The sequence below is a fragment of the Pogona vitticeps genome, chromosome 2, assembly GCF_051106095.1.
Source record: "Pogona vitticeps strain Pit_001003342236 chromosome 2, PviZW2.1, whole genome shotgun sequence".
NCBI lineage: Eukaryota > Metazoa > Chordata > Lepidosauria > Squamata > Agamidae > Pogona > Pogona vitticeps.
The window spans coordinates 6,659,645-6,673,829 of record NC_135784.1 but is presented as its reverse complement, the minus strand read 5'-3'; the positions used below and the strand labels follow the sequence as shown (position 1 = coordinate 6,673,829).

Here is a 14,185-nt window from a genome sequence, read left to right as displayed (position 1 = left end):
ATTTCAGTTGGACTTTGGTCTTTGCTCTCAATATGGAGAGATTAAAGAGCTTTCCGTCTGATCTAGTCCGGAGATAGACGCCCTTGGTTGCAGCTCCAAAGGCATGCTTCAGCATGACAGCAAAAAAGATCCCAAAAAGTGTTGGTGCGAGGACACAGCCCTGTTTCACTCCGCTTTGGATGTCAAAGGGGTCTGATGTTGAGCCATCAAAAACTACAGTGCGTTTCATTCCCTCATGGAAAGATCTGATGATGTTAAGGAGACGAGGTGGACATCCAATCTTGGGAAGTATTTTAAAAAGGCCATCCCTGCTAACCAGATCAAATGCTTTTGTAAGATCTATGAAGGCCACTAAGAGTGGCTGTTGTTGTTCCCTACGTTTCTCCTGCAGCTGTCGGAGGGAGAATACCATGTCAGTGGTGGATCTATTAGCTCGAAATCCGCACTGTGATTCTGGATAGACTCTATCTGCAAGCACCTGGAGCCTCTGCAACACAACATGGGCAAGCAGCTTCCCTACCACACTAAGAAGAGAGATGCCACGGTAGTTATTGCAGTCATCCCTGTCTCCTTTGTTCTTGTACAATGTGATAATATTTGCATCTTTCATGTCCTGTGGTACTCCACCTTCCCTCCAGCAGAGACAAAAGACTTCATACAGTTCGGAGGTGATGATCTCCTTACAGCATTTCAGCACTTCAGCGGGGATGTTATCCTTTCCAGGTGCCTTGCCGGAGGCGAGGGAGTCCAAGGCCGCTTTTATTTCTGCTAGGGTTGGTTCGCTGTCCAGCTCTTCCAAGACAGGCAGGCACTCAATGTTATTTAATGCTTCTTCGGTTACTACATTCTCTCTGGAATATAACTCAGAGTAGTGCTGTACCCAGCGTTCCATCTGCTGTGCTCGGTCCTGGATGAGCACACCTGTAGCAGACTTCAGGGGAGCAGATTTCTTCTGCATTGGACCTAAGGCCTGCTTGATACCGTCATACATTCCTTTGATGTTACCTGTGTCCACTGCTAACTTTATCTGAGAGCAGAGCTGGAGCCAATAATTGTTGGAGCATCTCCTGGCAGCCTGTTGGACTTGACTGCGGGCAGATCGAAAAGCTTGCAAGTTGTGCTCGCTAGGACAGGCTTTGTTTGCTGCTAGAGCTCTTCTCTTATCCTCGATGGCTGGCATTAACTCCTCTGAATGGGCTGCGAACCAGTCAGCCATCTTTTTGGTCTTCTTGCCAAAGGTGGACAAGGCGGTGTTATAGACAGTGTTCTTGAAGTGTTCCCATCGTTCAGGTGCATTTGCATTAGCCAGACCTGGAAGGACTTCCTCAAGTGCTTGGGCAAATTCCTTCACTTTTCTTTGATCGCAAGTCTTGCTGATGTCAATACGTAGTCTTCCTTCCTTTTTCGTGTGATATACTCTCTTTTTTCGTAGTTTTACTCTACTACACACCAGGGAGTGATCAGTATCACAATCAGCACTCTGGTAACTGCGTGTGATCGTAATACTAGGAAGGCTGGAACGTCTAGTGACATTTAGATCGAGCTGATGCTAATGCTTGGATCTTGGATGCCTCCAGGAAACTGTGTTGCAGCTTCGTGTTAAAGAATGTGTTGCTGACACAAAGACCATAATAGCAGCAAAACTCCAGCAAGCGTTGGCCATTTTCAAAGATGTATCCCTAATATATAGATTAAAATATTACATTAAAAACCCATAATCCCTATGTGATTTCTTACTTCCACATTTGTAAGCTGTTTTAGTAGTGAGAAGGATTATTATTCATTTCCTACCTCCCATCCTTACTCTTCCCTCTACAACATATGGGATAACCCATTTGCCACAAGGTTCTCACACACCCCTATGTGCCCGATATCACAAATGTAACATTGAAGACTTAAAATTCATCTGAACAATTTTGGTTAAAATTTCTGATTTTCTGCAGCCACATGAGATGGTTCTCTTTTAATCACAGAGCAATTCCTATCTCAGGTAACCGCTTCTGGCTGAGAAAAGGAATGGGATGAATATCATAAAATCTTAGAATAATTGAGTTGGAAACCATAAGGCCATCAAGACCAACCCCCCTGCTCAGTGTAGGGATCCAAATCAAAGTAGATTTGACAGAAGATTGCCCAGTTTTCTCTTGGATACCTCCAGCATTGGAGCGTTCACCACCTCCTGAGATAATTGGTTCCATTGCTGTACTGCTCTAACAGTTGAGAAGTTTTTCCTGCTATTCAGCCAACATCTGGCTTCCTGAAACTTGAGTTCATTATTATGTGTCCTGCACACTGGGATCCATCAAGAACAGGTCCTGCCCCTCTTCTGTATAACTACCTTTCAAGTATTTGAAAATTGTCATCACATTTACACTCAGTTTTCTTTTTGCAAGGCTATACATGTCAAATTCTTTCATTCTTTCTTCATAGAGCTTGATTTACAGTCCCCTGATCGCCCTTGTTGCCCTCCTCTGAACTTGTTCTAGTTGGCTGTTCAGGACCGAATACAGTGCAGTGGCGCCTCGCTAGACAGTTACCTCGCATGACAATTTTTTCGCTAGACATTGACTTTTTGCAATCGCTATAGCGATTCGCAAAACAGTGATTCCTATGGGGGAATTTCACTGGACAATGTTTGGTCCCTGCTTCGCAAACCAATTTTCGCTAGACAACGATTTTGACAGCTCCCTCCGCACTTGCAAAACGGGTGTTTTCGGGATCTAAGCTTCGCAAGACAGCTATTTAAACAGCTGATTGACGGTTCACAAAGCAACTTTCCTATGGCCAATCTTCACTAGACAACGATGATTCTTCCCCATTGGAACACATTAAACAGGTTTCAATGCATTCCAGTGTGGAAATGCTTTTCGCTAGACAATGATTTTGCTAAACAGCGATTTCAGTGGAACGGATTATCATCGCCTAGCGAGGCACCACTGTACTCTATATGAGGCATAACCAGTGCCGAATAGAGGGAGACTAGTACTTCACAGGATTTGAAGACTATACATCTGTTAATGCAACCTAAAATAGCATTAGCCTTTTTTGCAGCCGCACCACAAAGTTGGCTCATATTCAGCTTTTCATCTACAACAATTCCATGATCCTTCTTACTTGGATTATTATTAAACCAAGTAGTCCCATCTCCTAACTTTATAGAAATTTATACTTATCCCTATTAAATTTCATTCTGTTGTTTTCAGTCCAGCGCTCAAGACTATCAAGGTGTTTTTGAATGTTGTTCCTTGTGTTCCCAGGTACCCAAAATAGGACAGTTGCTAGAACTTAAGTTGTACAAAGGCAGGGTTGGCAGTGATTGACAGAAGTTACTTTTGCCAATAGGACAACCCATGTGGAATATAAAAGGACTATGGACAATTAAATATATTTGCACTCATTTGATATTCCTTGTAGGCATTGAAATGATACTGGAAAGATATTCTTGCTCACCCTTTCTTTCTGGAAGAGCAGAAAGAGCGTCTACACATCCCAGTCTGACTGATGCAAGGCAGTCAAGAGCTGTTGGGTGCTTCTCCCACTCAGAAATGTCTCAGAACGTGAAGGTACAATCCTGTTTCTATTTGCCTGCATTGACCATTAAGGGAGTTGAGAGTGCTTTCTGTAATGGCTTGAGTCCTGAATCTAAGTGTCTGTTGCATGGATTGCTCATTTTTTATGTGCAACAGAATAGCGGTAGAATTTTTGCTCGAAACTGAAATGTTTCCCCTTCTCTCAGGGTATCATGATGACCTTTGAAGATATCACTGTCCATTTCACTGCAGAGGAGTGGGCTCTGCTGGACGAAGGCCAAAGGGCTTTGCACCGAGAAGTCATGGAGGAAAACGTAGCCACTCTGATCTCTCTGGGTAAGCTTGGTCTTTCAGGTCCTTTTACGTCATAAAACCAGTTTTATGAACAGGGTCAAAGAATAAATACCTTGTGAATACATTTTCTTCCCTTCCAGTCTGCTATGCAACATTTGCATTTACAGTGGTGCCTCGCATAACGAGCGCCCCGTTTAACAACAAATCCGCATAACGATGTGGATTTTGCGATCGCAAAAGTGATCGCATTGCGATGTTCTAAATAGGCAAAACATTGCATTGCCATGGTCGGTAAGCATTTCGCTTACCGATCTTCGCATTGCGATGTTTTAGAAACAGCTGATCGGCAGTTCCAAAATGGCCACCAGATCAACAAAATGGCTGCCCACAGCGTTTTCGCAGCGATTCCTCGCTTACCGAGGTGGCAAAAATGGCTGCCCTATGGAGGATTCCCGCTTAGCGGTGAGTTTATCTCCCATAGGAATGCATTAAACAGAGTTTAATGCGTTCCTATGGGGTTTTTATTTCTGTATAGCGATGTTTCCAGATAGCGACGATTTATCCAGAACGGATTATCGTTGCTATGCGGGGCACCACTGTACTTTAGTTTGTTCCCTTATTTGAGACTCTTAATTGTAAATTTTGATTTGTCTTTTCAGATACTTCTGGAGGATACAGGAGTGATGAGGAAGGAAACGCCGTATTGCTGAGAGAAATCAACGATAAAAAGCAGAAAAAATGTTTACAAGAGAGTGAGAGCAACCTTACTTCCTGTCGTCAGTTCCATAGAGCAAAGACATCTAAATGTTTGGAAGGCAGAGAGACCTTCAGTCAGAGTGTGTATCTCTCTTCTAACAAGACAACCCACACACGGAAAAAAACACTTAACTGCCTGGAATGTGGAAGGAGCTTTAGTGATAAAAACAGCTTTAGTTCCCATCAAGGAGTCCACAGAGAGGGGAAATTATCTATGTGTTTGGAATGTGGGAAGAACTTCAGTCAAGTTACAACTCTTCCTCACCATATGAGAATCCACAGAGGGAAGAAACCATTTAAATGCTTGGAATGTGGGAAGTGCTTCAGTCAGAGCGGAAACCTTGCTTCCCATATGAGAATTCACACAGGGGAGGAACCTTTTAAACTTAATTTACGTACAAAAATTCACACAGGAAAGAAAACATTGAAATGTTTGGAATGTGGAAAGAGCTTCACTCAGAGTGGAAATCTTGCTTCCCACATGAGAATACACAGGGGAGAGAAACCCTTTATGTGCCTGGAATGTGGGAAGAGCTTCACTCAGAGCGGAAATCTTGTTTTCCATATGAGGATCCACACAGAAGAGAAACCATTTAAATGCATACAATGCGGGAAAAGCTTTAGGCATAGCAGTCATCTTAGTTCGCATCAAAAAACACACACGGGGGAGAAACCATATAAATGCATGGACTGTGGGAAGAGTTTCAGTCGGAGCAGCAACCTTAATTTACATCAAAGAACTCACACAGGGGAGAAACCACATAAATGTATGGAGTGTGGAAAGAGCTTTAGTCAGAAGATACACCTAAGTGTACATCAAAGAACTCATACAGGAGAGAAACCATATAAATGCCTGGACTGTGGGAAGAGTTTCAGTAGGAGCAACAGCCTTAGTTTACACAAAAGATCTCACACTGGGGAGAAACCATAATCATGCCTGGAATGTGGAGAGAAGTTCATTCAGAGTAGTCACCTTGGTTCGCACCAAAGAATTCACACCAGGGAGAGGTATCCTCAATGGGAAGAATCCACTTGAATGGGGGAAAACCTTTTAAATGCTTGGAATGTGGGAAGAGCTTCAGTCGGAGCAGCAGCTTTAGTTTACTGAAAAGAATGCACACAGGGAGAAACCCTATAAATGCCTAGTGTGCGGGAAGACCTTTACTCAGAGTAGTTTCCTTAATTCCCATCAAATAACACACACAGAGGGGAGAAACAACTTGCTTACCTTATGAAAATCCACACAGGAGAGAAACCATTTAAGTGTGCGGAATGCGGAGATGTGTTTAGTCGGAATGCAAATCTTGCTTCTCACGTGAGAATCCAGAAAGGGGAGAAACCACTCAAATGGTTGACATGAGGAAGGAGCTTTAGTCATAGAAACAGCTTCCCTTCATCTGAAGGAAGCAATTGGGGGAGAAATCCTTTATATGTCTGGAATGTGGAAAGGACTTTAGTAACAACTCAGACCTTTCTCAAGAGAGAAATAATTTAGGCAAAGAAACCTGGAAAAGAATTCTCTTTTCGGTCTTCTATTTACATCAATGAACACACATGGGGAGAAACAATTCAGATCAGGCTATCTGGAGCGGAGCATCGGTCAGGTCATTAAATACTCCAGCTATTTGTGGTCAAACTTTTTAACAGCTTGGTTTGCAGAAAGACCTTGAAGCAGAAAAGACACTTGACATCAGTTAAAGCAATCCCAAAGGCTGCTAATATGTACATCTTTTTCTGCAATCTGAGCATTTTTAAAAATCTATCACCTCAAAATTATATAAATTTGAAACTGGAAATACTTTTATCAGGTAAGTTATTAGAGCACTTTGAGAACACTGTATACTATGAGAGCAATATTATGATAGTAGCCAATATTGTATACTAAAATATACAGATGAATGGTTTAAATTTTTTAAAAATGTATAGATTTTCAAGGGACAACTAAGGAGACACCAAGACACAAAACACAAATAATTATAAGCAACCCATGTAACACGATGTTTAACAAGCATGAATTGAATGTAGATAGACTGAAAAACTAATAACATGTTAAAGAAATACTTTCTAATCTTAGTTACAAGGTCTTGTTTTGCCACATCTTGCGGCGTAAGATTTCCTTGATTCCCCCAAAGTCTTCAGCTTGCCCTGTTCCTTTTTACAAATGTCAAAACTGTTAGCCGCTCAGAGTGGTATTGACCTACCAGATGGGCGGGATACAAATCAAATAAATAAATAAATAAAATAAATAAAAGAAAAATGAAAAATTGAAATGCTTAAAGGGGACAGGTATGAGATGAAACCTTGAAAATGGATTGTGATTAGATATGGGACTACAAGCAACAACCAAGCTGAATATCACCTTGCTGACAAAGGTTGTTGTTGTTTAGTCGTAAAGTCGTGTCCGACTCTTTGTGATCCCATGGACCAGAGCACGCCAGGCCCTCCTGTCTTCCACTGCCTCCCGGAGTTCGGTCAGATTCACGTTGGTCACTTCGATGACCCTGTGCAGCCATCTCGATACATTTGATGCAAAACACTATCAAATTTATGATCAGTAGCATGGTTAATGATGGCAAGGCAATGGAAAGTAAAATATGACGTACAGTTCAATAAGTGTTATAAAGAAATTTGAAATATAGCCATTAATTATAAATTGACAGTCAAAAAAGGTTTTTTTTTTTTTTTTAATAATTTTATTTTATTTAGAAACAAGGATAGAGGGTACAGAAAGAAAGAGGGGATAGGAAAGGAAAAATAGTTTTGGGGGGATAGGAGAGCATAAAGTATAACATCATCCAATCAATTCATATTACTAATACATATCAACTTTTTGCTTTTTCACAGTTTGATTACCCTCCTGCTTTTATCTTATCATTTAATTTTAATTTTATTCTATGTTATTCCAACATCGTCTGGTAGCTGCTGCCATTTATACAATACATCCCATCTTTCCGTTTCTTTTTGAATTGAACAGTCTTTCAGCCCATCTGACAGAATATCCATTTTTTTCACTTCCCATATTTTCACCATAAAATTATCTGGTTTCAGTATCTCTGCCTCCTTAAGATTTTTGTCATAGTACTTTTTAATTTTGGAAGCTGCATGGGTCACTGGATAACTCTCTACTGCATTCATATTACCTGGTGTCATGTCTAATACAGACGATTCTAAAGTCTGTACAACTTCATTTAAGTTTTGTTTGGCATCTGCTGTCCCCTCTTTCGTCCCTTTCATCAAATTTTCTATTTTGCTAAGACCTGCATTCACTCGCTGGAACCCTGTTAATATTAGCCTTTGTATATTAATCTGCCATTCCTTTTCTATTTCTTGCACCACTATTCCAGAATTTTGGGATTGAAGAGACCAAGCCTCCATTTGTTCTTTTGAATTTTTGGGGTCCATCTCAGGCTTTGGGGTTTGTTTAAATACCACAATAATCACCCCCTAGAAATCCTTCCCGTTTCCACAATTTTATCAACAATTCAAACCCCTCATCATAAACCTCCCCTTAGATCTCCCTCCAATCTTTGTCCAGATATTGTAGTATAAAAATCAACTTTTAGCCCAGCAAATACCATATCAATTAGAACCGTGACGCAGTCATTTCTTCTTCTCCTGAGTTCAGCAAGCTTCTATTTTTAGACTCACACGTGGTCACAAACAAAACAACAGTCACAGAGTCTCAAACTGTCCAGTAGATTGTCCTTGGAGCTCGTCTTGTGATCTTCATTAACCCCTTAATGCTCCTTAGTCCAGTCGGCCACGTCAGCTCCAACCACCAGATTCTATTATTTATAGTTCACAAAGTCCAGAGAAGGCAAAGAATAACACACTGCATCCACCGAAGTCTCTTAAATCCAGTCAGACGGTGTTGCTATCTGGGATTTTTCTCCAGAAACATAAGATTTATTTTCCCATCTCAGACTCTCGGCTTTAGAATCAGCCTGGCGTTTTAATAGTTCACTTGGAGAAGCTTAGTTTCGCTTTTGAGTCAGACTGATAAGATAAACCCGCCGCTGCATTATTCTTTCTGCCAAATAATTTCATTCTTATTTCAGCTTAATGAGGCTGTTTCATAAATCAGAGGCTTCGGCTTACTTACTTGTTATATATTTTTAGTTTATATTGATTGCTCTCCTCTCCCCCGGTAAAGGGTTCCTCGCGGCTCAGTGCCAAAAAATGGCGCCCGCTCCGGTCTGTGCACGGTGATTTCTTCAGAAGAAAAAAGTCCGGGTCTGCCTCCCTTTCTTCTCCTTCTGCTGCTCACCATCTGCTTCAGAGAGACTTCTTCTAGACTCTCCTTTGATCCCCATTTCAAAAAGAGGATCCTGGACCGGAGGGTTCCAGCTTTTCCAGAGAGAGCTCCTCTCTGGAGTTGCTGGCAGCACCGCAACAAAGCCCCGCCTCCCAAAAAAAAAAAAAAAAAAAAAGGTTTGTTAAGTAAGAATATTTTTATAGGTATTTGGAGAAAATTTATAGATTATGTATGAATAAAGGGATATGGTGGCACTGTGGGTTAAACCACAGAAGCCTCTGTGCTTGCAAGGTGAGAAGACCAGCCGTCGTAAGATCGAATACACGTGACGGAGTGAGCTCACGTCGCTCTTCCCAGCTCCTGCCAACCTAGCTGTCTGAAACCATGTAAAAATGCGAGTTGATAAATAGGTACCACCTCAGGGGGAAAGTTATAGCGTTCTCTGTCTAGTCACGCTGGCCACGTGACCAAGGAAACTGTCTTCGGACAAATGCTGGCTCTATGGCTTGGAGACAGGGATGAGCACCGTGCCCTAGAGTCGGACACGACTGGACTAAATGTCATGGGGAACCTTTACCTTTACTTTATGAATAAAAGGGAAAGATTATGTACTATTGCAAGAATTGGGATTCTAGACAAGGTAGAAATTGAGCATATTTTATATGTATGTTGGTTGGTTTGTGTTATAGTGTTTAATTTAATAAATAAATGAACAAAACACTAGATCTGTGCAGGCGAGATCCATGATTTCTGTGTTGTTGTGGGTGGGAACCAATGGAACATATGCTTGAATGGTGGTTTGCCCCAACAATGAATGATCCCTCTGCGCATGGCTTTGCAGTGGTGCAAAAACATGGATCCGAGGCACAGATCCTCCTGGATCCATATGATCTCTCTGTAGGATCATATCTAATCAGACATGGTGTTGTAGTCTGTGGGCCCACCGATTCGGATAAATAAATTGGTGGTCCTTTGGTGCACGGCTTTGAAATGGCAGAAAAACACCAATTCAAGGCACGGATCCTCCTCGATCCTCATGGTTTTTCCATAGGGCCGTCCCCAAACCACTGTCTAATCATAAGGACGGAGTTACTCCCAGCCAGTACAAGGCAGAGACCAGGGGGTCCTCCATCACAGGGCTTTGCTGCCCTCTGCAAAAACACCAGTCCCAACCAAAGCATCCTCTTAAGAGGGGGACAATGATGATATGGAAGGAGAGTGGGATTTGTAGTCTGAAAAAAATGGAGTCTGTTAGGTTCAGAGTGGAATGAGTTGAAGGCATTGGAATGTAATAAAGGCTAGGAGGCTGTTTTTCCCAAATTTACAGCTAGGCTGGTACAGAATGAATCCTGATAAGGGTGCAAGGACATCAGAGGCTGTGTAGGCATCCTTCAGTCTCGAGAGACTATGGTATCGTGCTCTGTATGGAGGTCTTGGAACAGTGTCTTGTGTGGCTGAGAAGGCCAATTCGAGAGTGACAATCCCTTCCACACTGGAGACAAATCCAATCTGTCCCCTGTCCAGCTCCCTGGTTTTGCTTGTTTCGGGACTGCCTCTTTGCCTCGGTCTGCTGTACAAGTGTCTCTTCAAATTGGGAGAGGCCATGATGCACCGCCTGCCTCCAGGCTGAACGCTCAGACGTCAAGGTTTCCCATCTGTTGAGGTCCATTCCTAAGGCCTTCAGATCCCGCTTGCAGATGTCCTTGTAACGCAGCTGTGGTCTCCCTCGGGGGCGGCTTCCCTGCACTAATTCTCCATACAGGAGATCTTTTGGAATCCGAGCATCAGCCATTCTCACGACGTGCCCAAGCCAACGTAGACGGCGCTGTTTCAATATTGCATACATGCTGAAAATTCCAGCTCGTTCTAGGACTACTCTATTTGGAACTTTGTCCTGCCAGGTGATACAAAAAATGCGTCGGAGACAACGCATATGGAAGGTGTTCAGCTTTCTCTCCTGCCGTGCACAAAGGGTCCAGGACTCGCTGCAGTATAGGAGTGTGCTCAGGACACAGGCTCTATAGACCTGTTTTTTGGTGTATGCCGTCAACTTCTTATTAAGCCATACTCTCTTTGTGAGTCTAGAGAACATGGTAGCTGCTTTCCCAATGCGTTTATCCAGCTCGACATCTAGGGAGAGAGTGTCAGAGATTGTTGAGCCAAGGTACACAAATTCATGAACAACCTCCAGTTCTTGCATGGAGATAGTAATAGAGGGAGGTGAGTCCACGCCCTGGCACATGAGTTGTGTTTTCTTCAGGCTGATAGTTAGTCCAAAGTCCTGGCAGGCCTTGCTAAAACAATTCATGAGTTGTTGGAGGTCTTCAGCAGAGTGGGCAACAATGGCTGCATCATCAGCAAAGAGGAAGTCCCGCATGCATTTCAGTTGGACTTTGGTCTTCGCTCTCAATCTAGTGAGATTAAAGAGCTTTCCATCTGATCTAGTCCGGAGATAGACACCTTCTGTTGCAGTTCCAAAGGCCTGCTTCAGCATGACAGCAAAAAAGATCCCAAACAGGGTCGGCGCAAGGACACAGCCTTGTTTTACTCCGCTTCGGATGTCAAAGGGATCTGATGTTGAGCCATAACCAGTAACTGCTAGTTCCTGTGTTATTTCGACACTGTATGCAAAGCTGGAGTGTCCTCTCCAGAGCACGAAGCCTGGGTAGAATACTATGGAGGATAGGCTGTTACCCAAGCAGCAAATCCCCCCTCTCCACGTCACTGAAATAGTCCAATGGAGAGGCAAGAGCCAATACAACTGGTTCCAGCGACGTCGCAGGAGTTCGCAGAACAACACGAACTGTCTACGGGACTCCGGCTCCGGATTTTGCCTCGAGGTTATCTCCTGAAGCCTTTTCCATCAGTGGATATAGCCACAAGGCAGTGGAGGTTTGAAATCAGAGTTTTCCTTCTCTTAGATGGGCTGCCTTACATGGCTGACGAGTCCCACCTACCCGCTCTGCTATCAGAGGCTGAGGAATGTAGAAAACGATGGAGGAGAGGAGGTGGGGAGAGCTCTTCTCTTAGCTTATGCCAAGCCGAGAGGAATTGATGGTGGGTTGTGTTATGTAGCTGGATGTTTACAGAACGTAGAATGGTAAGGAGAAGGAGGCGTGGGATTAGCCCACCACCACTTAGATCTTAGTGTTTCTTATTTTTAATAATAATAGCTTTATTTAACTATTGTCACCTTTGAACCTGTTCTTATGCTACTGCATTTGCAAACGGTCTTTATGAATCTATTTTCTTAATAAAAAATATTAAAAAACCTCATTGAGGACTAGTCTCTTAGACCAGCAAGGTTTGGCCTAAATCCAGAGGAGTAGAAAGGCCACTAACTGCCTTACTATAGAAAAGTCCTATTTAACTGAGCTGTGGTGAGTTCTGAGGAATCACAACGCCCATGTTCAACCGCCAGTGCCATTCTCTCCTTAGGGAGGTTTGGTCGTCAGAGTCTTGGGGGGGGTCCTCTTTCCTCCCCAAACAAAGCCAAGGCAAGGCCCTTCCCTTCTTATTAATTAATACTTCTCCCCAGTAACGTCCCTTCTGCCTCCTTCCTGGAACCCCCATCCTGACAGGGCTCTGGTCGGAAGGGAAACGGTGGCGCACCTCGGAGGCATGTGTGTTTGTAGGGAGGGTGGAAGCGGAAACGTCCTGCCTAGAGGGCGCTCTAGGAATGAGGCTGACTCCTTTCCTCCGCGTGCGTGCGTGCGTGAGAGAGTGAGTGAGAGAGAGAGAGAGAGAGATTTAAACCGTGTTATAAATATTTCTTTTAATTATTGTTTATATCTCAATGTGACCCCTTTCTTTGCATTAATTCTTCTAGCCTGACGCCGCTCTATCGTCTTGATTCCTAGAGAGGCCTCCCGAGGAAGAGCACAAAAGCAGAGCGAGGCGGCGTGGATGCCTAGAGTGCCTCCCTCCAAGAATGGCGCTTTCCCCTCTTCCGGTGCTGTGGTGCGCTCTCTTTTCCCTTCCTCCCAGCACACGATTTCCCCTCTGGGGAGTTCCGGGCGGGCCTCGTTGGAAGCCAGGAAGCAGGTGAGCCCCCCCTTCAAGACGGTACGAGGGAAGGGAAAGGAGGCGGAGGGGCAGCCCTGGGGGGAGGGCAGGAGAGGGCCAAGGGCTGGGCTTTGCGGTTGGGGGCAAAGGGGTGCGGGGAGGGCTTTTGGGCAGCCTGGAGGGGGTTCCCCTTTCCTCCTCCTCCCCTGCCTCCCTGCCCTTCTTCCCTCTCAAGGGTTGTGGGGGGACACTGAGTCTCCTTTTCGGGGGGATTTCCCCATTGAAAATACTCCCCCCTCCTACCTTGGAGCGCCCCTCCCTCCCTCTTTGCCAGTCTTGGCAAAGCCAAGCCTTCCCCTCCCGAGGAAATTCACACACACACACACACACACACAGAGATCTAGGGAGTGTGGGGATGGGGTTGGAAACCAGTTTCCCCAGTGAGTCTCTCTCTCTCTCTCTCTCTTTCTCTCTCTCTCTCTCTCTCTCTCTTGGGGAGCCACTTTTCTTTTCTCCCCCCTTCCTGAAAGAGAGACGGAGCTTCTCTCTGGGTGAGAGGCAGGAGATGTTGGCCTTGAAAGCAGCCCTTTTTCTTCCTCCTCGCGAGGAGACCCTGCCAGGCTCGAGCGGGGGAAAGGGAAATCTTGGCTGCTGCAGGTCGGACTGAGCCAGCACCGCCCTCCCCTCCTTAGCAGACTTTGATGATCCCGGCTCTGAAATCCGAGACTCCGGTGGCAGATCTCACCCTCCAGAGACAGCTGTCCACTGCTGGGAGATTAGAAATGATTCGGGAGGAGGCGATAGGAAAGGATGGAGTTTTGTTGTATTTTTTATTATTATTATTTTTAGCTGGATGTGAAAGGAAGCTTGAGACAGCCCTTTAAAAGGAAAGAAACTGCTTGTTCTTCTTTCCAGAAACGGTCCGACACTCGGCGCATCTGTGGAGAAAAGTGCAAGAGAGATGATGTTCCAGAAGATTCTTGAAACGCTCCTTCCCTGGACCTCCTTCTCTATCTGACACATTGGGAAGCTGTTTCTGTTAAGTCACCCAGATGTGAACGCAGGAGAAAAGAATTCCCGACGGCAATAGGTTGGTGGAGGGACTTTAGTAGGGAAGCAGTGATTCAGAAACTGTATACAGTGGTACCTCGGTTTACAAAATTAAAACATTCTCTGTAACGTTACGTTATGCGGAAATTTCATAAACCAAAACGCGGATTGCCATAGCTATGGCAATGGCGCTACAAACCTCCAGGTGCGGAGAAACGTCCTTCACAAACTGAAGGAAAGCGTGGGGGGGGGAAGTAAATCGAGGCATTATTTCTAATGGATTTCCGTTTGTAAT

The 14,185-nt window shown here is 44.2% G+C and overlaps 1 protein-coding gene and 2 long non-coding RNA genes across 3 annotated transcripts in view; all 3 read left to right on the top strand.

Moving 5' to 3' along the window:
* Nucleotides 1-14,185, top strand: part of LOC144587339 (uncharacterized) — a 251,289-nt gene that overhangs the window by 93,219 nt on the left and 143,885 nt on the right. The gene's annotated exons all lie outside the window — the stretch shown is intronic.
* The window catches only part of LOC110070939 (uncharacterized), a 28,095-nt gene that overhangs the window by 4,866 nt on the left and 9,044 nt on the right, over nt 1-14,185 (top strand). Inside the window, 6 exon segments of the mRNA XM_078386102.1 lie at nt 3,415-3,563; nt 3,737-3,866; nt 4,484-5,588; nt 5,787-5,895; nt 12,823-12,879; nt 13,828-13,930. Of these exon segments, the coding sequence (XP_078242228.1) occupies nt 3,415-3,563; nt 3,737-3,866; nt 4,484-5,588; nt 5,787-5,895; nt 12,823-12,879; nt 13,828-13,930 (1,653 nt within the window).
* LOC144587313 (uncharacterized) lies at nt 7,256-12,111 on the top strand. Its single transcript, XR_013542466.1, has 2 exons — nt 7,256-10,210; nt 11,810-12,111. It is a non-coding gene; the product is annotated as an uncharacterized LOC144587313 (long non-coding RNA).